The sequence below is a fragment of the Crocuta crocuta genome, unplaced genomic scaffold, assembly GCF_008692635.1.
Source record: "Crocuta crocuta isolate KB4526 unplaced genomic scaffold, BGI_CrCroc_1.0 scaffold153, whole genome shotgun sequence".
NCBI classification, from domain to species: Eukaryota; Metazoa; Chordata; class Mammalia; order Carnivora; family Hyaenidae; genus Crocuta; species Crocuta crocuta.
In genome coordinates this window covers 769,018-793,646 of record NW_027529525.1, presented here as the reverse complement: position 1 = coordinate 793,646, position 24,629 = coordinate 769,018, and the positions used below count along the sequence as shown (strand labels likewise).

General features: G+C 35.6%; 1 protein-coding gene and 1 long non-coding RNA gene across 3 annotated transcripts in view; one reads left to right on the top strand and one right to left on the bottom strand.

The window, feature by feature from the left end:
• Positions 1-18,621, top strand: part of LOC144229046 (uncharacterized) — a 31,613-nt gene extending 12,992 nt beyond the window's left edge. The window contains exons 2-4 of one of the 2 annotated variants that reach the window (XR_013334338.1): positions 1,381-1,482; positions 6,408-6,580; positions 18,514-18,621. This is a non-coding gene — a long non-coding RNA (uncharacterized LOC144229046). The remainder of the gene's footprint in view (positions 1-1,380; positions 1,483-6,407; positions 6,581-18,513) is intronic. The other variant, XR_013334339.1, reaches the window with a different exon arrangement.
• KCNH7 (potassium voltage-gated channel subfamily H member 7) overlaps positions 1-24,629 on the bottom strand; it is a 479,156-nt gene that overhangs the window by 28,061 nt on the left and 426,466 nt on the right. Inside the window, exons 9-11 of the mRNA XM_077760989.1 lie at positions 23,836-24,035; positions 4,514-4,766; positions 1,360-1,565 (exon numbers count right to left, since the gene is read on the bottom strand). Of these exons, the coding sequence (XP_077617115.1) occupies positions 1,360-1,565; positions 4,514-4,766; positions 23,836-24,035 (659 nt within the window). The remainder of the gene's footprint in view (positions 1-1,359; positions 1,566-4,513; positions 4,767-23,835; positions 24,036-24,629) is intronic.

The window sequence follows — 24,629 nt, the reverse complement described above, 5'->3', positions numbered from 1 at the left end:
TGGGTGGCTCAGTCCCTTAAGTGTCCAACTCTTGATTTTGGCTCAGGTCATGACCTTATGAGATTGAGCCCTGTGTTGGGGTCCACACTTAGCATGGAATCTGCTTAAGATTCTCTCTCTCCCTCCCGCTGTCCATCTCCCTTGCTTATGCTCTCTCTTTCTTAAATAAATAATAAAATAAAATAAAATAAAAAAGAAGTTATCTTGTTTGTCAAGGCAAAATCAGAATGAGTTTGGTGACATTAATTAAACTGAGATTTTAATAAAGTACTGAATTCAAACCATATAAAAATATATGCTCTTGATAACTTGACTCTCTTATCACCTAGATATTTTTCAACTTCTCAGTGTTTTGAATAGAAGCTATTATCTGAGCTGGTGCTTCAGATTATTAAATGGTACCCTGGTGACCTTAGAAGTTTATCCTCTTTAAGTCTCTCACAGTACCTGGGAATGACTGTAACTCTGGGGAGAAGTAAATCTACTACCTTTTACCTAACTATTGACTTGAGGATTTCTTTTTTCTTCCAGAGAGTATATTAGTTAGCATTAAAAACAAAGCAAAAACAAAGAAACAATGAAAACAAAACTTGAAAGTGTCAAAAGCCCCAACATTTGATTTCTGGCACAAAGGTATTTAGAATCGGAGCTGCGGTGATGGGGTTTGGGGGAGGGAAGGAGGAACAAACTGGTAATAAATTGTAGGCTGCAATTCTGTATTCTTAGCATGGTGGTGTCATAAAGAACCATTTTAATAGTAATAGAGACTAAAGGATACAAGGGCTACACTCTCAAAATTCACTCGAGGTTAAATTATATGTAGAACCATTTAAAATATTATTTCTATTAGACCATATGCTATTCATTCTACAGCACTCGTTTTGACTCAGGTTTGAGCCTGATTCATTTATACTTCTGTGATTTGGAAATTGTGTGAAATATGAACCTAAACTTGAGTGAGTTTAAATGTTTTCATTATCATTGAAAAGACATTACTCTTTTAACTCTTCTGTAAAATAAGCTCTTCTAGGGGAATTAAATAGCCTAAGATCATTCATTTCTTACAAATAATTGGCACACTCAATATAAACAAAGACTATTTTAAATCAAGTGTGTCACCTAAGAGTTCCCACAGGTCAAATTTAATTGACCTACTTAAAGTTATTCAACATATTTGAAAGTAATTAGACTGAATTCCTTCCCGTAATTTAGAAATTCCAATATTAAGTTGGCTTTTTCTTTCCAACTATTCAGAATTGGTAAAGTTTTGCTATAATTTGCTTGATCTTTCAGAAGAATTTTGGCAATCCAAGAATAAGATGTCATAAATACAAAAATCAGCAAACCGTTAACATATACCTTTGTGCTCTCATGCCTTAGGTTAAAAGTCAACTCTAGATTTGTGAGAAAGTGGTCGGAAAACTCAGGATACATATCCAAAACCTCTAGCAAGTCTTCTCTCTGGATCTTATGCAAGTCACAGTAAGTGAGAGCTCTTACATCTGCATTAGACTTTCCAGGTTTAGCATAAAGATGAACCATTTCTCCAAATATATCATTTTTTCCTAAAAAAAAAACAAAAAACAAAAAGGTGGGGGGAGGTAAAAGGAATCTGAACTTAATGATTTATTCCTAAAAATACAAGAAGACCAATGACAAATCCCTGGACTCGGGAATTCAAATGGAAGATCCCATGGCCAACAGACTCTTGGGCCTCAAAATTCCAGTACCTCCTACTGATTGCCTCAGTCATGTTTGTTTGCCGAGTGGAATTTTACCTCTTGACATACTGGTCCTGATATAATTACTATTATTTCCATGTTTTGATTTTTTTTGACTATGTGCCTAGAAATACAGAAAACATGACTTTAGTCTGCTGTGCCCTACATGGCTAGAAAAGGGTCTTGTCATATAGTAGGTGTGGTCCAATTTTGTCAATCCAGGAATATGAGAAAGACGGCAGTGAGAAAGAAACAAACTTTCTATCTCAAGATGGTCTCCAGGGGGTGATGGCCAACATGGGGGTGTAGGGGCACACTTTCAACACTTAGAGGACTAGGGGTATAATTTGAAGATACCTTTTTCCCTTTACTAACCACTTTCGAATTTGCTCTTAAGGACTCTGTCCAATTGTTTAATATATCAAGCTTTATTTACAGTCTTGCTTTTTTTTTCTTTCTTTCTTCCTTTATTTATTTATTTATTTTAACCAAATGGCCTGTATTCTAAGAGTGTGTCCTCCTTGCTTTCTTGCCAATCCTGGGATTATCTCAGTGTCTGTTGGGTCCTCCTCATCCCCTCTGGCTAGCCACATGCCACCTACTTTTCCAGGCTTTGTTTAATACTGAGGATGATGACAGCAACAACAAATGCTTATTAAGAATTAAGTAGGTGCCAGGCACTGTGTCAAATGCTTAGGTGAATTATCTCATTTAATTATCTCATTTAATCCCTAAAATAATTTCATAAGGAAATTACTCCCTATTATTTAAATACTAAGAAGATTGAAGAGGTAAACTGATTACATCAAGGTCACCTACTTAGTTGGGTGAAGGGAGGGAGAGAAGAGCCATGTTTAAATCCCATGCATTCTGATTCCAGTCAAAACCTTTTCACACTTGATATGTTTAATCTCCTCCCAATATTTTACCTGAATGTCATGGCCACTTAGGTTTTTCTGTCTCTGAATGTCAAGACACTTAAAAATTACATCTGTGGAATACATGCTTAACAACTACCAATAAATTATTGATCCTATAACTTTTAAAGATCATCAATGGCAGTGTAAAATGGTACTTTTTTACATATATCCTGAAGCTTCTTTTCAGACTTAGAAAAAACTTTCTGTATCTGTTCAGTTAGTTTTTGATAGACAAACTTATATGTACCCAACTATAGAAACTATTAAAGAATTTTAAACAATAAAACTCTAACCAGTCAAAAAATGCTGTAATGTTCTTATTTTAAATGTGAATTTAATGGCTAGAAATCAGAGAGCACATCTCCATGACAGAAATTGATATGGGAGAGAATACATTAACTTTGTTTTAAATAAATACTTAGCTTCAAAAATGGAATGAAGAATCATAATTTATGAGTATTTTAAGTACAGATTTACATGGAAATGTGGACAGAAAAAAAGAACCTCTTGAAATTTTTTATAGCTTTAATACTTCAGTACAGATATTGTCAAAGGAAAGCTCTCAACTACATTCAGCATGGGCTTTGCATCTTAATTAGTTTACACGACTGTAAATGAGCAAAAAGTAAGCCAGTCAGCGTGTACTGCTTAACTACACTCCACAATTACTATCATATAAAGCCAAAAGGCTTGTTACCTCCCTGTAGAAGGTGGGGTAGGCTCATTCTAATATCAGGAAAGCACTGTAGAATGTGCTCTCCTGGCAACATACAGAGCAGACTGCCAAGGCCGAATCTGGTAAAAACCCAACTTACTATGTAACCACTACCTGATTTATGTTTTTATTCTTTGCCTCATGCATCCTGTCAATATGGGATAAAAAAAAACCTGTCATTAAAATAAAATGATCAAAATATATAGCAATCATTTGAACTCCTTCGTCCTGTGCTAGGCCATACTCTGGTCCTACCCAGCAGCAGAGAAAATGACAACATCCTTGTCCTTCTGCATGCTGACATCCAGAATCTAGTGAAAGGAAGTCATTGGATTATATGCTCATTATCTAAATGGGGCTAGATTTAATCCAGAGGAAAACAAAAAATGCAAATGTTCACAAACATTGGAGGTGATGTTCCCTCAGGGAGACTGAATCTTAAACCTGCTGGCTAGGTGACAGGGATGAAACACTGATCTCCTTTGCCTCTGTTCCCTTCCACTTTGCCACTCTTCTAATAGTCCAAAGAAATCCTACAAGTTCACACTGACTAAATTTGGTTTTGGAGACACAGACTGGACAGATGGACGTTCTTTTGCACCCAAACCAGTTTAATTTACTAGTAATTTTAACTTCCTCACCACCTTTATCCTTGGGTGCCAAGTTAATAGCTCTATACTACTTAGGTAAGGATTATATAATTCCATTTGATGGGACACAGCAAGTAAAAGTACAGAGCAAATAGATATCCATATATAGACACAGTTCATGACAGGGCATTGGCACCTGCTAGCAAGTATCCCACGATGTACACATTTTTTTTTAAGGTGGTGAGGGAATCAGGCATGAATCCAAGGTTCTCCAACATGAAAAGCAAAATGCTGACTATTGTCAGACATTTGGCTTCTGATGTTTAAGTAGCTTCCAAGAACTAAAGAGAGTCATGGAAGTGTTTACACACTGGAGAAAAAGTGAGACAGTCAAGAAAACGTATTTTCTGCAAGGTAAATTTGATTTGAATTGAATTTTAAATAAAGCTTTAAAATTACTATCAATCTTAAATAGTACTCATAAATAAACAGAGCAGTCCTGTATTCTACCATTTTAAAATAGGCACTGCAACTGAATTTGTCACCATCCAGTTTTAAAACACTCACCTAGAATAGCTACCACAATGTCATCTTTGAGGATTTCGATGGAGCCTCTGGATAAGAAATAAAGTGCAGTGAGAACATCCCCACAGTGAACCAGGGTGTCTCCCGGAGGCGCATGGGTGGTCTTGAACTTCATTGCCAAAGCTCTAAGGCAACCTTTACTTGCCCCCCGAAAGGCTTTGCAGTTTTGCAGCAAAGTCTGGTTGAGATGTAGACAAATGTCAGCTTGTAAACATTCTGGGAAACCCTTCAGGACCTGAAGAAAAAACATAAAGAGTCTCATACTACCAGTGCACAGGGTGGATCCACTTGAAGTAAAGTATATTTCTTGCTCCCAGAACTGCGGGTGTAGTCATTGTCACACGAGTTCTTACAATGCTTCCACCTCGCCTACCTTAATGAATACTTAGTTTGCTAAACATGTCAGAATTTTAACTCAAATACTTGTTCACTGAATTAACTGCAGGCATTCAGACTCGACACAAATGCTGTCTCATTAAAATATAATGCGGATGTTTCACACTGCTTCTCATTCCCTAAATTATGTCAGGTAGCATCATACTGTGCACATATATAATGCAATGTGACAATTAATAAGACATAACTAATGAAAGGCGGTACAGCTAGGAAGACAACCTTTTGAAGGAATCTCAAATCAATTTGGATTGCTATCTCTGGTATACATCTTAATTATAATTAGTAAAAATAATGATCCCGAAATAGCCATGGTATTTGTAAATGTCATATACCAGAGAGTGCTCTGAGCTAACAAGTACGTGGAATATTTATGCTTCATATGCACACTATTAATACTAAATATTTTGATAAGCACTGAAAATAGAGAAAGGGAAGGAGAACAGCAAACATACTGTAAAAGTATAGTTCTGTTTTCAGAAATGGAAATCGTGCCGGAGTTTAAAATGCAAACATAAAGCTTCTAACAGCACTACTGTTTTGACAACTTACTCAGTAACTAATTTAAAACTGGTAGAAGAAATTAAATAATAACTTGTGACAAGTGCTCTTCAATTTCAACTGAATAAAATTGTAGATTATTTTATAAATATCCCCAGGATATAGTCATATATCCTTCTCTTACTCAACTCTTACTTCTCTGTGTGTGTCTTAGTTATTTGGGCTGTCGTATCTAGATTTTAATTCTCATGTTGATTTTTCTCTGTCAGTAAAAAAAAAAATCCATTTAAATATGGTTTGGAGTAGAGGGAGGAGGCAGCACACAGTGCCTAATAATGCAATTTTAGGATTTCCTAGCTTTCGGGTCAACCTTGCTGTATCTGTCCAATAAAGGTAAAAATAATCATGAACCTATGTGCAGATAATTGAAATGTATATGTCCATAGAACTTTAACTTAGATCGTATTTGAGTTACCTTACACTTATTTCCATTTTAAATGTTAAAGCAGCCACAGGTCTACTGCATCTGTAAGGACCATTGTGTGATGCAACTGGTCCAAGTGGCGGTGGTGTCCTACAAATGGATTAATGAGAGACCTAAAATATGGCAGCCACTACCTCTGATCTTGTTTCCTTCATTGTATTGTCACCCACAGAAATGGGTCAAGGGTATTTTAGAAGAAAACCCATAGAACATGAGTTCTGGTCATGAATTTGCCACAGATTGACACTTGTGCAAGTCACTTTATCTATCTGTTTCTTTGCCAGGGAATGAGAGCTTTTACAATTTTGAAAATTGCCATAAGTTACCAATACATAGGGTGCCAATTGCTAGACACTGCCTACCCAGCTCCACATAGCTAAAGGAACTCAGACATTTGTCCTGAAGTTTCTGTTACCTGACTCAGACCTGAAAGAAATGAACCTTCCTCTCAGTTCCTGGGCACTCATCTGAACCTCTGTCCTCAACTCTATCTTTCAGACTTTGTCTACATGACTGGACTTCTGCCAGATTTCCTGCATGGACTGAAGCCCTCTCCAAAATGATAACTTGCCTAGTCTTTGCTCATTTCTGCTTTTGGGGGGTAGTGGATCTTTCTGCATTCTTTGTCAGACCCTAAACAACCCAGCTCATTTCATAGAGCCAACCTTCTGGTAGGTTGCTGATTCCTCCTACATTGGATTCTTTGGCAAGTGATGCTAGTCTAGAATTGGGCGATGTTTGAATACTGTTTTCTGAAATGGGACCACTTTATCTGAGGATGCTATAGTAGGAAAAACCCCACTTCACTGGTCTCGCTGCACACTTTTCCTCCCTGGAAGATGATTCTCAGATGTCCCCAACCAGATAAAAATGTAAAGAGCATCATACCAAGTAACAAGTTAGGCACTCCTCCGAACCATAAAGATTTGGATTATTTATAATAAGGCACAAAAAGACATTTTTTTATTTCACATAAATGGGGAAATAGCACTTCTATAATAGTTGGGATGAGATTATTGAGCTTATAGCTGCTATTTCTGGCATTTTCCTCAAGTTCCTCCATTATACTTTTTGAGTATAGCCTGCTTATGAAAGGAAAAACCTGAGCACGTGTGTGTGTGTGTATGTGTGTGTGCACGCGCACACGTATGTACCCTTGGGTGTGTATGCATGCTTTGAATTGGAAGGTACAGATGGGATAGACGCAAGGACTACGTATTTCTCTGAGCATGTTAGATAAGCTATGGAATCAGATAGGCATGGGTGGAAGTTCGAGTTTCATCACTTACTAGTTGTGACTTTGGTCAATTCAATTCAATTTTCTTGAGATTCAGTTTCTTCAATTGTAAAAATAATTAATAATATCTACTGTGCAGGGTTATGCTCATGATTAAATGTGATAATACAGGTAAATCATCCTATCCATTGTAGATGTTCCATAGACAGTTTACTTCTGACTCTCTTTTGTCATACATATTTATTGCTCCTGAAGAGTTGGTAAATTCTCTTTAGCTGGAAATCAAGAGATACAACATCCATTGTATTCTCCTTGGTCTCTGGTGAACAGGAAATTCACCACTATGTTTTGTGTTCCATTGTCTCAACAGAGTTTAAGACTTCTTTTTCCTCTCATCTCTCTAGCTTCTACTTCCTGTTTCTGACTTGTGTTAAATGTTTTGGCTTTCTTGCACTTAGGTTTTCACTGTGAGTTGTCTTAAATTCTTTTTGAAAGTAGGCCTTTACTAAATCAATATAAACATGTTCTTGGAATTCCAATATTCTTATAAACACTCACAAGACCATGCAAGGCACTTGGGAAGGTCTTTCAACATCATTCTGTTCTCTTCTTAAGTGTCCTTGTTAAATGTCATTTTGTAGCATTTATCCTATCAGATGTAACACCCATTGGAATGAATGGTCACAAGTTGGAGGTACCACAGAGTTTCAAGGAGAAGTCTTTGCTTGTCCACAGAGAAGATACACACCTGTTAGCATGAAGGACTTATCCTGATTAAGGAATTGTCCTGTGGGGTTAATCCTTCACTGACTTTCTTGATTTTAAGTCAGTTACATAGATCACTCAAGTAAAACTCCACCGAAGTTAATATTTAGTCATTGAATCTCTTACTAGCCCAGAAGTTTAAATGTCCTACATAAGTTAGCAGCTTAGGAATCTTGGGCATGTCTAAGTAAAGAGACTTTAAAAGCAGAGCTAAAAGAGAGGAATTGCAGAGAAACAGAGGTAGAAGAACATTGCAAAGAGTGAGGAGAAGGGTGTAGGTTTAAGTAGTATTCGTCTGAGATACTCTTTTCCATTGGTCCCAGCTATGTTGCCCTCCTTACTTCCTACTCATTCATTGTACTTTTATTCATCAGTTTTAGTTCCTCTGCTAAACTCTCTGACCCAGAACTTACTCATTTAGCACTCAAATACTGGCATTTTTGCCAGGCCTAGAAGATCTGGTTATAAAGGGTAGCTATGTCAAATATACAGGTACAATTTTAACAATTGCTGGCTTTGCGATTGTTAAAATTATTTCTTATACACGCACTATAACCTTCTCTGTCAAGTTCTGAAGCGCTGAGGGTACACAGCACCTTTCACTGTGTGTCTGGAGTCATTGTTTATTGAGTTAATTTGATTTCAAAGACAAAGGAACATCAAAGAGAATCAGGTTCATGGCCTGCAGCTTGGTAATGTAGCTCTCATTCTTTTAGGAAATATGTAATAAGTATCTACTGTGTATCAGGCACTGTACTGGGTATAGAAGCATAACAATGAAAACAAAAAACAAAACAACAACAAAAAGAAACATGTTCTGGCCCTAAAGCCTTTCTCTAAGTGCCCAGATTAAAAAAAAAAAAAAATTACAGTGTTAATCAGAATTTCCCATACTTTGCTCTGAATGGACATTCATAGCACACACTTATAATATTAATGGTTGTCCAAAGGTACCCTCAAAATGCAGTTAATTTAAGGTAAATGAAAAGCTCTAATTTAACTTTTCTAATATTTGCAATTATGAGGGATTTTTTAAACTGTCTGATGTTCCAGAAAATTTTTTCAAGGTTAATAAAAACTTCATATTTTTTTATGGTATAAGGTTACTTGAATATTTTACAAATGTAAGGTTATATCCCCTTTACTTCACTTTATGTGAATCAAACTCTTTGGGACTCTCAAATTATGTGAGACAAATGAGACCTTCATTCTTTTGAGTTTGAAATGCTTTCTGTGATTGTTAAAAGCAATCAACTCCATAGTTTAGTAGTACCAAAAGACCCAAAGTTTAAGGGCATTCAGACAAGAATAACCCAGCAATTACAAAACACAATAGCATAATCAAATCAAACTGAAACTCTGTGAAGAGTCACACAAGAGCAAAAATGGAAATAACTCTTACATAGTAAGCACCTATCAAACATGACTGACTATTAATTCAGAAGTATTTAACTTTACACTAAACTTCCCTCAAATGTGTATTTGCTGACACACGCCTAATGGAATAAATACTACAATATTGTTAATATTTGCAATTATGCAGTGTGAAGTCAATTTTTTTCCATACTGAGCAAGGAATACAAAATTCAGAAAGGAATGGAGGCTGAGGTTAATATAAGCTCACAATTTCTGACTTGATATGAGTGTGCCCATCAAAATGGCATTAGTCTCATTCTCTTTGTACTAAGTATATCCTTAAATTAAACTTTATATTTATGCTAATAAAACAATTATAGTACTTATTTTACATATTGGTGTTTTAGTGAAAAACAAGTCTGGCTCAAGTCTATGACAGATTATAATTAAAGAAATGTGTCCTGGGCTTCAGTCATTGGAGTCTGAGAAGACAGATATTAATGACTATTAATTAAGATAATTATTATTGTTTTTTATATGAAACTAATATGATCCTTCAAGGTGGGGGGGTCTGCTTTTATTGGATTTTGGTCTGGAAAAAGTTTTCTTGTAATCATACTTCAATACAATTTTGTCTTTAACAATAAATATATGTCCAGTGAATGGGTAGGGCAGGTGACCTATACTCTTAAAACCACAATTCTCTTCCCCACCCAGAAGTTTATGGTTTCCCTTTATTCTATGAGTCTCCATGGTCCCTGGCCTCACTCCTGTGTGATTAAAGGCAGGCAAAGGTTTCAGGAGATAAATGTAGCTCCTCATTCAACTTTTACCTGGGTGCTCGTAGATAAGGATTTGCAAATTGAGTTAAATATTCACAATATACTCTATTCTTCCTTCCTCAAATTTAAGACACATGATTCATTGTTTCCTGCTTCTTAAGTTGGATTGCAAAATACTCTTTTATGGTGGATACACGTTTTAGGTTCTGTTAGAAGAGATCAACAATGCAATTTTTTCATGAAGATGCTCTTCAGACATCATCTATAGTGTTTTAAACCCTCTATTTGCTCTAGAAAGAATCACAATGTATTTTCTTATAGATATCCCCTATCCAGAAAATATTGGAATGCCGGCTTATGTTGTAATGACTGGTTTTTGATTTGTTTCACTTCCTTAGCTGCAGAGAGGGACATTCCTAAAGGCAGACTGAAAAGGGCACCATTGAAGAAGGCAGTCTGTGTCAAATGATTCCCCTAAACAGCAAATTAATCATATGAACAAGTTTTCTAACTATGATAACTCACATTAGGAAATTTTCTGAGGCGCTTCTCTGGTTCATTAAATACACTTAGATCTTGACAAATTAGGATTAATCAAAACACAAATTAACACTCCCTATGAAACACTAACCCTCAAGTGTGATTATCAAATAGATGATGCAGGCAATATATTAAATCTTAAATCTCTTCCCTCGAGTACAGCCTTAATATTTTATAGCACTTTCTGATTCTGATAGAATCATTGTTTGCCGTGAGGGCATTCAGCATTTGGTAAATCTTTACCACTTACAAGATACTGAACCTTGCCTTTGCGGATTCTAGAAGCTCATGCATTCCCTAATGTTGAGGTCATCCCAGACCATGTTATTGCTATGGTTATGGTTTATCATTAAGGAATAGGAAACACATATTTTTCATGTTTCCTTGGAGATTACATGTTGAATATTTCATGTTTACCCACTGATCATGAGTAAGTGGATTGTTTTGGGAGTTATAAACATTCAAGTATATTCAGTTATAGTCTGAAGCTCAAACTGCTTTTCTCTCTGCTTTCTTATTTTACCCTCACATGACTAACGAGAATAAGGAGTTATTTTATTGTCTAAGGATATCATATCTGGCCAGATTGTCGGCAAAGCAAATTATTCTGCAATCCATGATAGGGGGCTTTATAAGCCTTGAGAAAATTAACTAATTTTTCCACATTTATCACATGGTTACATCATTTAGAAACAAAATCATGAACAGAACAGAAGCTTGCCACACAAAGACAGGGAAAACAATGTCATAAATCTTGATACAAGTAACGATTCCCTGAAAAATGAAACAGTTTTCACTTCTGCTTCTTCTCCTTGTCTCTCTCAGTTAACAGCATCATATGCGAGATGTTTCTGTTTCCAGAAGATGACTTTGAACTGATCCTGATTAAGCCAGGGCCAAGGATGAGTTGGAGTGTGGGTAATGATGAGTAGGCAGAAAGGATTTATTGCTTTTACATCCATGGCCTTGTTACCCAGATTCTGGAGTTCTGCTGACTCAGCAAAAGCCTGATTTTTTTTNCCTTTTTTTTTTTTTTTTTTTTTTTTTTTTTTTTTTTAAGGTGCAGTAGCATGTATGAAATAAGATCCCAAGGGGAACCCATGGAACTCACTAGGTTTTCTTAAGGTAACAGGAGGAACTTGGATACTGAGAAACAATTGCAGGACCTTCTCCTGAACCCAACTACTTGAGAGAGGGAGTGAGGGCAGGCATTAACAGAATAAACTATAGTAGAATCTATTTGATACTTTGAAAATACTTCTTCGTAAATGGGTTGACTGCAAATGACCTGAGCTTGCTCACAAAGAAAAGAAAAGGGAGTGCAACCTGCCAGGTAATGAAAAGAATGACTTAAGTACCACCTTGTACTTGATAGGTTGTTGTGAACTTAAACCTAGTTTTAATTTCAGAAACCTTCCTCATGAGATAATATTTTAGAATCAAACATTTGAGTGACTTATCAACTTTATATAAAGAATAGAGAGTGGTGATTACCTCATTTTTATATGTGAAAGCTTAAATATAAATGCATTACGGATTGTATGTGTGGAGGAACTAAGACTTCAACCTTAGTCTAGAGTTCCTTCAACTCTTTTGACTTGGCACAGCTGTTCATTACAGTGGATTTCTAAAGTTGCTCCTAATATGGTGAAAAAATGTTTCTCAGTCATTTTACTTATTGGTTTTAACGATAACTAACAAAGAATAGAAATGTAGCAGAAATGTCATTTTCACTTTGTTCCAGTTAGGAACAATTAGGGCCAGGCAATAATTCTAATTGTTTTCTAGAAAATGTGATGACAATATCAGCAACTACCAAAATTTTACAAAACAGAAGAAGCTCTCAAAATAGTAAAAGCTCTCTTCCTCCACCTATCAGATTCCTCTTCTGTAAAATGTATTGATTCTTGCTATCTCAGCACTATAAATGTTTCAGATATTGTTCTACACATTTCTACTTCTGCCAACTGACTTTTAAACCAGCTGTGTATGTTCTGAAATCTATTTATGCCAGCTGTACTTGTTAGTGGAATTACATAATTTAATCATGCTGTGAATAAAATAATAAAATATGTGTAAAAAAAGAGAGCAGATGCCCTCCCCCCCCACCCCCATGAAAATAAAAAGCTAAATGCTTTGGAAAAACTTAATAAAAGATGAGTCATCTTAAAAATTGCAACTACAGATTGTTTTTACATTAAGTGTAGGTACATAAACATTTATAAAAGTAGAAATGTTATATAGTCCATTAACTCTGACTATAATCCAAAAAGTTTTAAAAATTATTAAAACATGACCAGAAAATCAGAAATACATGGAGAATATCAAAAAGGGAGAATTGTGAGGGTAAACTCTAGCAATAAAAAAAATAGTGGCAAGTATAAATTAATGCAAAATCTAGTTCCGTAAACAAACTCCAATAAAATTTATAAATCTTTCAAAAGCCCACTAAAGTAAAGCAGAGAGAACAAAACATACAAGTTGAGGAATGAGAAAGCAGACGCACCTGCTGATACAGAAAAGATTGAGTTCGAAGAGAATCCTACATGTAATTTTACAACAACTTTGAAAGCATAGATGAAATGGATGAATTCTTCACAAAACAAACATTACCATACTGGCCAAAGAAGAAACAGAGTAAATAATTACCCAGTAGAGTAGGAATGTTGATTAAAGACCTATTATGAAAACCTCCAGGACCACATGGGTTTACAGATGATTTCTTTCTAATATTAAAAGAGCATATAAGATAATGCCAATATCATCATAAAATAGAGGCAAATTCTAAATAATTTACTAACCAGCAATCAACAAAGAACAAAAAATTCAATGACCAAGTAGCATGTACTTCAGGAATGCAAAGCTATTTTAAAAGTATTAGTCTTAATGGTGAAGTTATTTTCATTGAAGTCAGCTATTACTATTCAAAATTATTTTGGGAGATCTAGTGAACTAAAAATCATAATATGTAGTATTCAAAAAGAGAGAATGAATTTCTTTCTTTGTGATGATGATATGACTGCACACCTAGAATATCCAAATGTAAATGCTCAAGGAAAATCCTCCAAAACCCCTAACCAAACCAAATTACATTAAACTAAGAAAAAGCCCTATCAAAACAAGGCAGGAAATTTACTAGCTGGCTATAAAGAAGAGAGTTTGACTCTCTCTTATCTATAAGCAGGTAAAAATGAAAATGTGTAATATATGTCATTTGTTTAACTGACTATGCTCTACAAAGTTTAAGGATAAATTTAATAACAAAGATAAGAGTTTCTAAGAAGAAAATCATAAAATTTTATTGAAGGAGGTTTTATTTATTAAAACATTTTTTGAATATTTACTTTTGAAGGAGAGAGATACAGAGCGTGAGTACATGGAGCAGAGAGAAAGGGAGACACAGAATTCAAAGTGGGATTCAGGCTTTGAGCTGTCAGCACAGAGCCTGACATGGGGCTCGAACTCACAAACCATGAGATCATGACCTGAGCCAAGTAGGATGTTTAACCGACTGGGACACCCAGGTGCCCCAAGGAGGTTTTATTTTTATTAACAAAAATTTTTTTAACGTTTTTTTTATTTCTGAGAGAGAAGGAGACAGCATGAGCAGGGGAGAGTCAGAGAGAGGGAGATACAGAATCTGAAGCAGGCTCCAGGCTTTGAGCTGTCAGCACAGAGCCTGATGCGGGACTCTAACCCACAAACCGTGAGATCATGACCCGAGCCGAAGTTGGACGCTTAACCGACTGAGCCACCCAGGCGCCCTGAGATTTTATTTTTAAAGACTTAAACCAGTGGTTCTCAATCCTGGCTACATATTAAGAAGTACTGATCCTCAGACTTCACTGGAAGCAATTCTGATTTAATTATTGTAGAGTGAATCTGGAAGCACTGAAATTTGACACATTTCAGATGATTTTAATGTGCAGTAAGGATGAGAACTTAATATGTGAACTTCAGAATTATGTAAAAATTAATATAATATTCATAGGAAAGAAAGGGTTGGCAGCAGTTTTACAATTTATTTTCTTTGTTTCCTAAGGAACACCAGGAAAGAAAAGTGACCAGCTAATGACAAAATAGGAGTGACCAGCTCCTGGCAAACACACGAAGGGTGTGGGGTACTTGCTATCTATGGAATGTTTTTAGCAGGATGTATGTGATCTAAATTGCTTATGGTAAACAAACTATAGGACACGGCTTTTTGGAAAATGTCATGTAGGCTGTGTAACTTCCAGACTATAAAATATAGAAGTTTAATGATTGGGAGTTTCATTCTGCTTAAGTGCTATGCCATTATATACACTGTATAAAGACCTGCCATGTTACACCCGAGCCAGAATGCATACTAATAGGGCAAAGAAGTATTTCCATGTTTTGCTTATGCCTTAGATTACATACATTCTTTTTTTAATGTTTATTTACATATTTTTAGAGAGAGGGTCTCTGTGCTGTCAGCACAGAGCCTGATGTGGGGCTCGACTCACAAACTGTGAGATCATGACCTGAGCTGAAATCAAGAGTCAGATGTTCAAATGACTGAACCACCCAGGAGCCCCAAATTACATACATTCTTGACATTGTTGGCAAATCTTGATATTGGTTACAATTTGTGACTCTCATTAGACAGATCTGACAATCTGATCTTTGGATTATCTCAAAAGTCAATACAGCCTTGTTGTTATTGAATGAAAATAATCATATATCTTATCTGGAAGAATAAGTATGCTCAAGTAGCCAGGGAAAATAAGAAAAACAAGATTAGTTAGGGTTGATCTACTTCACCAGATGTTAAAGCATAGTATAAGGTCACTAAGTACACATCATTATTATATTGCCATATGAATGAGCGAATAGAGCCAATTTGAAAGCAAACGTATGTATACTAATTGTATCTGACAATTTAATGTATAAATAAGATGATATTTTGAATCAACAGAAAAATAACGACTTATTTATATTCTACCAGCACTATCTTCTAATCATGTAAAGAAAATAGTTTACAAAACTACATTTCAAACAGAGTACAGAATTTTCTTTCTAATCACATAATAAAACGTGTAAGTAAATCAGGGACACTACTTGTATAATCAATACCTTTAATAGGACCTCTGAAAATCAGGACAAGATCTTAGAACTATATAAGTTGACTAACTGGACCATAGTAAAAAAAAAAAATAACAATAAAATAGACATTTTTAAAAAACACTTGTATCCAAAAGATATTTTTAACAAAACCAATATGTTGAAAAGAGAGTGGAAACAAATTGTAATATAGATGACAGACAAAACATTATTATCTATAATTCAGAGATTTCTTATAAAAAATGGTTATTAAAAACTATGCAAAAATGCTAAGTATAGTTAATTTATAGACGAAACATCTTTATTAACCATGCATGCTTTATTATAATGCTCTGACCTCAGTGTTAGTGTCTATTGTTCAATATTAGGCACTGGTCATAGAATAAGGCAGACAAAATTTGAGTTAGATTCTAGGCTAAAGCATCCATCTTAAAAAAATAAGACTAATACCCCAGTCTCCTGGCATCCACACATAGGGATTGGTTTCGGCTCACATCATGATCTCACAGTTCGTGAGATGGAGCCGTGCCACCAGCTCTGTGCTTATAGCACCAGAGACTGCTTGGGATTCTGTGTCTCTCCCCTCTCCCTGTCCTCCCTCTGCTTGTGTGTTGTGCGTGCTGTCTCTCTCTCAAAATAAATACACAAACCAAAAAAAGAAAAACAAAGAACAAGATGGGGGGTACAAGTGGAACTCTCTGATTCAAATACAATAATTATACCTATGTGGAATGAATCTTTGACTTATCTTCTCATCCTTGTAGGTGTTCCTAGCTGCTGCTATGTTTCAGTTCTGTGGTGTTATAGAGCATTCTGATCCAAGATTACCAGTGGAGTGGGAAAAAAAAAATGAACTGCAGCACTTATATAAATGATTTAGTATAGCTCCAGAGTATGAGAATATACTATCTGATGTGCTGGTCCCTGAATAAGAATGATTCTTATCGGTTGAAATATAAATTGAGCATAGACTTTTGGGGGTGACCCACCTGACTAATAGGAGCCCAAGATGCAAACAAAAAAGAGGTTTTTAAGGAACAGCTGCTATGAAAGAGGAAATGCTTATATATTTTTTCCACTCACACTCATCCCCATAAATAGCAATATGTCTAAATCAAGAAAGCAATAAAAAATATGTAAATTCCTTGAGTACTACTGCCTTAAGACTATAAGAACAACTGAACTGGATGAACTTACTCTTGCTTATTTTCACCCCTAAAAACTGATTTAAAAAAAAACTCTGACAGGGGGGCCTGGGTGGCTCAGTCGGTTGAGCATCCGACTTCAGCTCAGGTCATGATCTCGCGGTTCATGGGTTCGAGCCCCTTGTCAGGCTCTGTGCTGACAACCAGCTCAGAGCCTGGAGCTTCTCTTCAGATTCTGTGTCTCCCTCTATCTCTGACCCTCCCCTGCTCACGCTGTCTCTCTCTCTTTCAGAAATAAATAAAAAACATTAAAAATTAAAAAAAAACCCTCTGACATAGTAGGTAGACTACTTACATATCCATTTCAATATAAATTTCCAGGTCCCTGTAATGTCTCAGATAATTTCCCACTAAAGAAAATACTGGACTTTCATTTTGTGAGAAATTGTGAATGGCTTGATTTCATTAAGTTTGATATATGCTGAATTACTCTGATATCTGAATTAAAAGGGACTTAAAAGTCATATTTACAGAGTGTTTTAAAGCTAAATTTTGATGTGTCTGTGTATTATTTTTATTATAGGCTAAATCTGTGTTGAGTAGTAAGTGATCTTAAACTGAATGGAGTTTGAATTATTCCTGTGCTTCTATGACTCCAGAGAAAGTATTTGGAAACACATCATATCCTCCAGCATGAGAAGCTGCGCTCTAGAGTCCTGTTTGAATAGTACCATTATTTTTTTTTAATGTTTTATTTATTTCTGAGAGAGAGAGAGGGAGAGAGAGAAAGAGAGAAAGAGAGAGAGAGAGTGTGAGCAGGGGAGGGTCAGAGAGAGAGGGAGATACAGAATCTAAAACAGGCTCCAGGCTCTGAGCTAGCTGTCAGCACAGAGCCTGATGTGGGGCTCAAACCCACGAACCATGAGATCATGACCCGAGCCGAAGTTGGACGCTTAACCGACTGAGCCACCCAGGCACCCCAATACCATTATTTTAAAGAGTTAAAAAAATTAGATGCATTACTTCCACTATCCTATTACTGAAAGAGGAGCATTACTAATGAATGGAAGAACTGCAGTGTGTTCACTGCCTCAGTGTGGTGTTTTTGCAATGACTCTTTTTTGTGCTCAAAGCCCCAGGCCACACTGTCATTTCCTGTGGCTCAGGGATCACTGAAGCTAAGACCCCACTGTTAAGAACTCCCTTCGCACAGAAATAGCATGGCGCCCGCTGTAAATAACTCCTTCTTGATAATGGTTGGAGACAAGGCTGAAGTGACCATAATCATTTGTGAAGCATAATTGAGCACATACCATTTGTGCTACGAAAATACCAGATGCCTGTCTGAACCTTTCTCTTGTGCATGTCAGGGCTCCAGATGGTACTTAACTGTTCTCTGTACTATTTTTGAGACTTTAGGGTAAGTAGCTTGGTAAAAAATAGGAAGGACATGCACCTTGCCCTTTCTTAAGCACATGTTGTTCAGGTACTGGCTATGCTAGGTACTGCTACTACATTATGTGTGCTAGTAGTAGATTTCTTGCTAGTGAGAATTTTTACTGCCTACATAGTTTCTGTAGAGCCAAGCTGTTCCTGTTACCTAATCACCAGGCAGATGAAAACATCTTCTATACTGCATTGTAGACAACTATTTTAATACAACTTCTAAATAGTAACTAGGTATTTCTTTACAGAAAACTAAAAGATGTCACCAGTCCTGTTTGGGATGAGCCCTGGGTGTTGTAAGTGATGAATCACTGGATTCTACTGCTGAAGCCAAGACTTTACTGTATGTTAACTAACTTGAGAATAAAAAAATAAAATAAATATAAAAATAAAATAAATGCAGGTTTTTGCCAGTCACCATGCCCCATTTTCAAATGTGTGAATTTACTCTCTATTCTGTGTAGAGAAGCAACATGTCTTTCAAATTCGGCAATATCTGCAATGATTTTTGCAGCCTGATGCTGATTTTAAACCTATGGATTTTTGTAGAATTATTCATCGAACAAAAAAATATCCATGCAATTATACACATATGTAAAAATTGTGTTGTGGTATTGGTATCTTTAAGTGTAAGTGATTTTCTTCTCTGAAGACTTCTTGGAAACAGAATCCTTGCCTACTAGAGGGGCAAGTATGAGGCCACCATATATTTAATCATTTTATTAAGCTTCATGACTAAAGAATCAAAGGTTTTTCATTGATCATATTTATCAACTTGACTAAATAAAGGATCTTTAGGAAAAGTTAAAAAGGGATGAAAACAATATGATAAAAACAAGCCACGCTATTCTGTATATTTTGCTTTATATTTCCAATGGGGTTTAATGTCACAAGGACTGTTTGTATGTGAGTTGCTGACTTGCACATGACTGTAAGAGCTCATCATTACCTTTCACTACGGTGTATCAAAATAATCCATGAGTGGAGGAGATGTATGTAAAGGTCAGGCATAGATGAAGTCATTTCAGTTAGTGTACAGAATGGGTACAAAAAAGTGTTTGACGGTGTAGAGTTAGATCGTGGATGCAGAAATAGTCAGTGTTTGTAGTTAGTAACTAAGTAGGTAGTAGTCAGTAGTAAATAGTAGTAGTAGGTAGGTAGTTGTTAGTACTTAAGGTCAGTAGATAGAGTTAGCAAATGATTCTCTGATGGATAGCAAAGGAGCTGGAAAAGAGCCATAGAAGGAAAGGAAATCAGATTTGCATTGAGATGCTTCTTAGGCATCACATCAACTCCAAGGAGTAAGAGTTTCTACTAAACAACATGCTTATTATTTATTCTTTTTTCCTCATTTTGATTGGCTTTCTTTGTCTGGGCCCTTAAAACTGAATGCTTTGTCACTCAGAGTTCTATTGTGGTTCTAAGCATTCTTCGCCTACTCGGTTAACTCTCGAATGAAATCTCTAATGTTCTCCCCCTTTCCAGCCTTCTCCTAGTTTATACTTCCTCCTTTCTGAGAACTTAATCTACCCTCTACTTAACCAAGGAGATTAGATTATGTAGTGCTAGTGCCATTGAGTTTTCTCCTTTACTCCAAAGCCAGTGTCTTTACCCTTTCTCTTTTTGTTCCTGCCTGTCTTAAGGGAAAACTTGTCTATCTACCCTGATGAAATACTCATCCCTCTTCCTAGGTTCTTATTCCAACCTCTTTCTATGTCTGTTTCTCAAAAATTTCTCCATTAATACCTCAGGATGAAAACAATGTCACTTGTTCTCTTTCTTCCTGAATTAAATAAAATTGTTTCTGGACTACCTGCCTTAATTCTTTCTTGTGCTTCCCCACGTATGAGCCTCAATTCCTGTCCTAGTGTTGACCGAAATGGTTACCTTCTGTTCTCTGTCATCAACAATTCACCATAAAAGAGACAGAAGCTCACTACAAAGAGCAAGAAAGTAGGCAGCTGGTAGGTTAGAATCTCCATCTTTAAGCAGAAAAATTCCCATAATAATTGTTCTATCTCTTTAGCATATTTGAGTTCTGTTGCTTTAAAACATTTGGCAGTGACAAGTTTAATGAAATTGCAGAGAGGTTAAGTGACTTGTCCAAGATTAGTGGCAAACTGAAGAGCTGGTATTTAGGTCTTCTGAATTCCTATTCTTAATTTTTAATATTATTAGGCATAACTAGGGAGACATTTTTAGGATAAGAGGTAAAATTCTTCCTTAAATGTTCATGAACGATCTTCTTCTATGTCAATATAATTTTAAATTATGAAGTCGTTTCTGTCACAAATGATTTCTTTCTCTCTGTCCAGGATGATGTATAGAGCCTGGTGATTGGGGCTCTTCATTCAGCCAGGCTTTGTGTGTAACATGAAGAGATTTGACTCTATATTGACATGGAAGATGATTTTTGGTTCTTGCCAATGTTGTAACTAAAATCAATATTGGATACTGTTAGAAATTTTCAGGCTGGGTCAGAGGACAGCTTTTGTGTTGGGAAAATCCTTGAGATACCTTCAATCTTAATCTGAGAAAGTATCTCCTCCTTCCTAACTAGTCAAATTTTGGGGGATTCCAAGGGAGAGGGTTTTTCAGAATTGACTTATAGACATTTTAGAGAGAGTTTTCATTATTCCTAAGCTTGACATCAAATATAAAAGAACACTATCCTTTCTCTAATTTCATTATCTTGACTCTTTTTCTTTTGTACTCTGAACAATTTGGTTCAATTGAAAGGGAGCCTATAAATGTCCCCAGAATACTTTTGGTTCTGGAACATTTTGACAATAGCAATTTCACAAAAAGCAAGAGATCCAGGGAATAAAAAATATGGCTGCATATTTTAGGTATATTCTTTCCTATGTTTTGAATTCTATCAAGGAATCAAATGCTTTGGGTTACGAAAAATAATTTTGAGTCAGTTAGTACTGTGTGATTGGAAACCTTGTGCGTCATTTTGACATGGTTGAACAGTAAAAAAAATGACCTGAAATGTTTCACAAGAAACTATATTTAAGGTTATACTTAAATGAAATAACATGAAATGTTGATGTAAAAGACAATAGTTTGATGTACTTTTATGTTTCACAATATATAAATTTAAATCACTTTAAATTATCATTAAATTACTATTTAGTTAACAATAAACTAAAAAGACACAGGGATTATAAGAATGTGGTTTTAGAGGTAAAAAAAATCTACTTCAATTTTTTTTAACCTCTCAGTAGTCTAAGAGTACAATTACTTTTCACTAACTGTGTTTGGTTTTTGCACATCGTGCATAGTAAGCAGGCATCTTCCATTTGCTGAGTTTTCAGTTATCTCGCACTTTGATTTTTTACTCACTTTGCAGTCACAAGATGAGAAATGTAGACACTGTGTACAAACAAGAAGTTCGTGCAAAGTCAAGCTCTCAAAACCACATGCAAGACTCAGTGGCACATGGTTTCGAGCTCACACACTCCAGGATCATGTAATACAGGCATGCAGACAGGAGGGAAGTAAAGCACCTACATCATGAAAATAGAGGATGATGAAAGAGAATGACATTTTCTTTATGACAATTATCTAATGCAAACCGTATACCCATAACCTTTATCAGAGTGGAGGAAGGAGCAGATAAGTGACTTTTTGTGGGGAGGGGGAAACTGTATCTAAATATTACTAGAGGTCAAGTTCTTGTTAAAGTTAAGGATTTCTATTCTATACTTGGCCTCTTCCAGGTTATCTTCTCCAGGTCCTTGCTATGTATTTCCTTTGCTACATCATGCAAAAAAGATCAGAACTAACATTGGAAATCATTGAACAAGCTCTAAACCTGACAGATAACAAGGGTGTGCTCCACAATTTACACGAGAATTAAATTGGATATAAATACCTCCTGTTCTTACCGGTGGGTGTTGTGATTCCATGTATTAAGGTGTGAAGCAGACAGGAAAGAGATAAATCTTTCATAAGTACATTGTAAATAGGCAAGTGGTATATAAACCATATTCATAGGTAATCGAGTCAAACAATGAAAGCTAAATAGTTGTCAAAAAATAGACTTTATCACAAAAATGGTCACAAAACTAGTTATATGGAGAGGGAATATACAATATCTAATTGTTTTATTACTGTTAGTGAAATAATCTGGTAATATGGAACAACAGAATCCCCAATAGTTTCTGAATGCTGATATCTTTGTTCAACAATAATACAGATGGAAATATAGACGTGATCAATCTGTAGGTGCTTTCTTAGGAAATTTAAGTTATATCATAGTGATATAAATTTATCAAATGAATTTTCACAAGTAACTTTGGGATAATTAGAAATAACTCGTGTAATTCACTTATGCTTTTATAAGAAATGTGCTAATTGATTAGCTTATCAGATGAAAATTTTTATAACGGCATGTCCTTACTTCTCAGTCAAATAAATCACATGCGGCTTTAATATACTTATCCTTACATGGCTTTCAAATCGGGGAATAATTTGCAATGCTTTCTGCCCTTTGACTGCTCATTTTGGACCTTTGCTTTTTTGTCAGAATATTACCAGTCAAATAAAAATGTTAAAGTAAATTGAATTGGCTCACTTATGCAAAAGTTGTGTTATGCTGTTCATGTCATTAAATGTGAGTGGTTTGATTTTCTGAAGAATTCTTAGAAACAGGGTCCTCGCCCAGTGGAGGAGTTGGCACATGGGAGAGCATCATATTTTTAATCTTTCTTAATAGATCTGTGATATGCCATAGAATTTGGGTGTGTCACATAATTTATCTTTAGGAATCAGTGTCTATAATGAAACAGGTCAAAACAATGTGTGCAATTCACCTAATAATAAAACGAGCTTTTTAGGCCATGGTCATGTCATTAATTATGTTGATTTTTAAACATTGATAGAAGTGGGAGGAATTATGAAAAGTGATTGTTGATGTTGAATTTGCTTAAAAGTTATGAAGAAATCCATATTTCCCCTTGAAAGGAAAGATGCATTAAACCAGGTACAGTAAAAGGGCACATAGTTAGTTGTTGTAAATATAGAAAAATTCGTCCTTAACAGAAACATGAAACTTCCAATCATAAAATGCTTATGGCATGCTTAAGTTCCCTGACCTCTCCCACAAATCCTCAAAATGTCCTGTTTTTTTATTTTATTTATTTATTTTTTTAAAGGAATGTTAAGTTTGGATTTCTGTTTGGGGGCATCAGAGTGGTTGCTACTATTTACTTGTCAAATCTTAATACACATGGGTCCAACTATTTTTTGGGGTGCTGGCAGCTAGGACAAGTGGTGAAAGCCCGAATCCTGTTAGTAATGTTCTCTCTAACCAGAAGTGGGAACTCTACTACACAGTTATATCAGTTTGCATCATGTTATAATGCCTTTGCCACACAATATAACTAGATATAGCACCATGCAATGCCATGAATTGAGAATGAGACACTATCTCCAGGGGAGAAAATAAACATCCGAGAGGAAAACAAAAGCAAGGGGTTCAAAGCTGGTGAGACTGGATTTCCCATTTGAACTGTAGCTATAATGCCTGAGGTACTTCCATTTTGGAAAACAGAAATACATACCATGTTCATGTCAATGCCATTGGTGTATGTCCACGCATGCTGGAAATATTCTTCAAGCCGTTGCCTCAGAGGGTTGGGGATTTGGTGAAAGCGAATGAACTCTTTTACTCGAAGCATCTGCATGTGGTACCTGGCAGTTCCCGAGTACAGTCTTTGGATAATTGCAGATACATTTCCAAAAATGCTTGCATACATTAGTGCTGGATTGGATAAAAAACAAAGTTATGGGGAAGACTGCACTTGGACATTCTTATATCTTGTCAGAATCTCAAGTTTGTAGATTTTTTATTATCTCAGTCCACTTGTAAGGACTTACCACTGGCCAAAGGGGAAAAAATCAAGTTAAGCCAATACTATTGTAAATTTTATAATTTTGATGATAAATCTGGGGAGGAAATGTCTCCAAATTCACCATGGATTCTAAATTAGGATATAAACTCAGATTGTTTACATTATCAACCTATGATCGGGAATATTGACTAAAGAGATAAATGCCTTTAAAATAAACATTTTCTTTGTAGTGCAATAGAATATATGGCACAGAGTTACCACAGATATGTTTTCTGGAGCTGGAATTAAAATGGTTATTTTTAAATTGTGACATCTCAGCCTCTCATACTCAAACCAAACCTTTTAATATTAAAATTCTATTATAAACCTCAAGGTTATCTTGAATACTTTGGTTTTGCTAAGGCATGATATATTGCTTTAAGGAACAAATACTTTATTTGTATACAATATTTAACCTATTAAAATTCATTTTTACGTATTTTTACATGAGAAACAGATATCCC